Genomic DNA, 3,190 nt, shown 5'->3' with positions numbered 1-3,190 from the left:
TATACACATACTATAAGTCAAGTAAGACAAATTCACTTAATTGAATCATGCTACTTTATTTGTTTGTTTTGCAAATTTGTTTTGCTATTTGCGTGTTTATACACCTTTTAGTTAGATTTTTCCTTGCTTTTCTAGAATAACTGATCTTATACTTTTTAGAGTAATTGAATATTTGCTTTAGCTTTTCAGAGTAGTTATTGTCTTTTAGTGTATCAGGGTGATTGCTTAGATTTTAATCATGTTTAGGTTACTATTCGTTCTCTGTGGATTTGAGCTTTTACAATTTTATCGAAACATATAGCAATCGATTGATGAAATTATGAGCATACAATTGGCATATATACACATTAGAGAAATTACAAAAATATTACTCCATTTTCTTTAGTCTCCCATTATGTATCCATGTTTAGGTTACTATTCGTTCTCTGTGGATTTGAGCTTTTACAATTTTATCGAAACATATAGCAATCGATTGATGAAATTATGAGCATACAATTGGCATATATACACATTAGAGAAATTATAAAAATATTACTCCATTTCTTAGTCTCCCATTATGTATCTCACTTTCTTTCGTTGCTTATCGAACAAAGCAATTCTTTACGACACAAGATTAAAACAAATGATGTTTAATTTAGTTAAGTAAAAAATAATAAAGTAAGAGGAAGAAAATTAGAGATAATAAAATATGAAAGAGAATAATTAAGAAAAATTAAAAGTGTTAATTTTTGTTAAAAATTAAATTGACTCACTTACTTGGACGTCCTCAAAATGTATATGAATCCCTAAACTAGAGATGAAGAGAATAATACAACGTGAGCGAAATGAATTAATGGAATGTGTGGTCTATTTACTAAAATAATAAAATTAAAATAAATAATTTAATAAGGAAATCATAAATAGAAGTGGAATATATCACGATGGAAGGTGGAGTAACTCATCAAAACTCATATCTTCATCGCAATCGCAATCACAATCTCAATAGCTTTTCGACTGAAAATAATAATGATGCAAAACAAATGTTTTACTTAAAAATCTCATAACCACCAAATGAAATTTGTATTTAACTTAGCACAAACAAACAGTTACACACCAATGGAATAAGAAATTCCTATAACAAGTCAAGATCTCGAACACTACCAAAACAAGTTATACACATCAACAATGCTATATATATTATAATATTATTAATAATAATACTATATAAATAATAAATTTATAACTATTTTATTATTATGTTTCACTTCTCACTAATGGTGCTGCAATATCCACCCCACCCCACCCCCATTCCCCCTCCCCATGGTCCCACAATTGCCATTAAATAGCCCCTTTGGAGGCATGAAATCTCCACAAACACAAACACAATAGTAAAGGGTAAGAGATATTAGAAAGAGAGCAATTGCCATAAACACCAAACCAAATACCTAAATTACAAAGATGGTTTGCCTAAAAGACCCTCTTGTTCTCAAAGTCCAGCAGCTCTATGAGAGCATCTCGAAGCTCGAGGATCTGAGCCCTTCGAAAGAGGTGGACGCGCTCTTCACAGAGCTCGTCCACGTCTGCATTCCCCCGCATCCAATCGACCCCACGAAGCTCTGTCCTGAGATCCAAGAGATGCGGGGGAAGCTCATCTCCCTCTGCGGCCACGCAGAGGGCCTCATGGAGAAGCACTTTTGCGCCCTCCTCACCTCCTTCGACCGCCCCCTCGACCACCTCTCCCTCTTCCCCTACCACTCCAACTACCTCAAGCTCAGCCGCCTCGAATTCGACCTCCTCTCCCACCACTCCCCTGCCCCGGCCCGCGTCGCCTTTGTGGGCTCTGGCCCCCTCCCCCTCACCACCATCGTCCTCGCGGCCAACCACCTCACATCCACTATATTCGACAACTTCGACATTGACCCCTCTGCCAACGCGATGGCGGCCAAGCTGGTGGCCCCGCACCCAGAGCTGGCCGGGCGGATGGCGTTCCACACGGCCGACATCATGGACGTGCCCGGGGCCGCCCTCAAGGAGTACGACGTGGTGTTCCTGGCGGCCCTGGTGGGGATGGACATCGAGGAGAAGATGCATGTTGTTCAACATTTGGCAAAGAGTATGGCCCCTGGGGCCATACTCATGCTCAGGAGTGCCCACGGGGCGAGGGCTTTCCTCTACCCTGTGGTCGACCCTCGCCAACTCAGGGGGTTTGAGATTCTCTCTGTCTACCACCCCATTGATGATGTCATCAATTCAGTTGTGGTGGCTAGGAGATGCCCAAGCCCCCTCCCCACCCCCACCGGGCCCCACGTGCTCTGCAGCAAGTGCTCTGAGGTGCAGCCTTTCAACCCTCTCTGCCAGATGAATGAGTTGGCCGTTGAAGAGCATCATTGCTAAGCGAATCGAATCGTTTCTGAATCTATCTATCTGTCTATCTATCTAGCAAATCGAATGTGTGCGTCGATCTTGTGTTGTTTTGGGATGAAATAACATTGAACAACTTCAAATTCAATCTTAATTTTGATGATGTAATAACATCTTTTAATTAATAATGAATTCCTATATTTTCTAGAGATGTTCGATGCAAGTAGCATTGGATTTTCCAATTGGATTGCGGCAAACCACTACTTTTTTTTATTGCTAGGGCAATCAAGATCAACCTTAATTTTGTCAATATGTGGGATAACACCACTAATTAAATACTATTATATGTGTGTATGAATTATTGTTAAAAACAATGACTGAAACAAACAAAATAGAATTTCATTGGTGCCATATTTATGGCCACACATGTTGAAGCAATGCTGCTGTCCTCATCAAATCATTTCTTTGCAGATGGTTACAGTGAGCTTAGATTCGCCGGAAAAAAACCAATTAAAATGATTAGTTAAGGATAAATTAGATGATGTTAACTAAAACTGGAAAAAGACTACTAATTTGTCAACTCCAAACATATATTATCATATACTCCAATAATCTAAAGGATTAATTTAACATTGACTATGAGCTAAATCAATCTATTCACGGACGACCAAGAAATTAAGGGAACCGAAGTTGATCAGAATGAAGATGGAAAATTTTATGTTGGCTGTTCCCTTCATTAGGGTTTGCAATTGGACCATTTTTTTAGGTATATATATTTAAAATGCTCTAACCCAAAATAGGGTCTCGCAACAATTAGTTTAGGTAGTAACAAAACTTCATCGGTTACTGC

General features: G+C 38.9%; 1 protein-coding gene across 1 annotated transcript; it reads left to right on the top strand.

Moving 5' to 3' along the window:
- The first annotated feature begins 1,347 nt into the window (after window positions 1–1,347).
- LOC125219049 (nicotianamine synthase-like) lies at window positions 1,348–2,549 on the top strand. Its single transcript, XM_048120907.2, has one exon. The coding sequence runs from the start codon at window positions 1,438–1,440 to the stop codon at window positions 2,371–2,373; it is 936 nt and encodes a 311-aa protein (XP_047976864.2). The 5' UTR covers window positions 1,348–1,437; the 3' UTR covers window positions 2,374–2,549.
- Window positions 2,550–3,190: the final 641 nt, after the last annotated feature.

Source organism: Salvia hispanica, chromosome 1 (genome assembly GCF_029641045.1).
Source record: "Salvia hispanica isolate PSC_SH4W2 chromosome 1, Shi_PSC_v1, whole genome shotgun sequence".
NCBI lineage: Eukaryota > Viridiplantae > Streptophyta > Magnoliopsida > Lamiales > Lamiaceae > Salvia > Salvia hispanica.
This window is presented reverse-complemented; position numbering and strand designations above follow the sequence as displayed.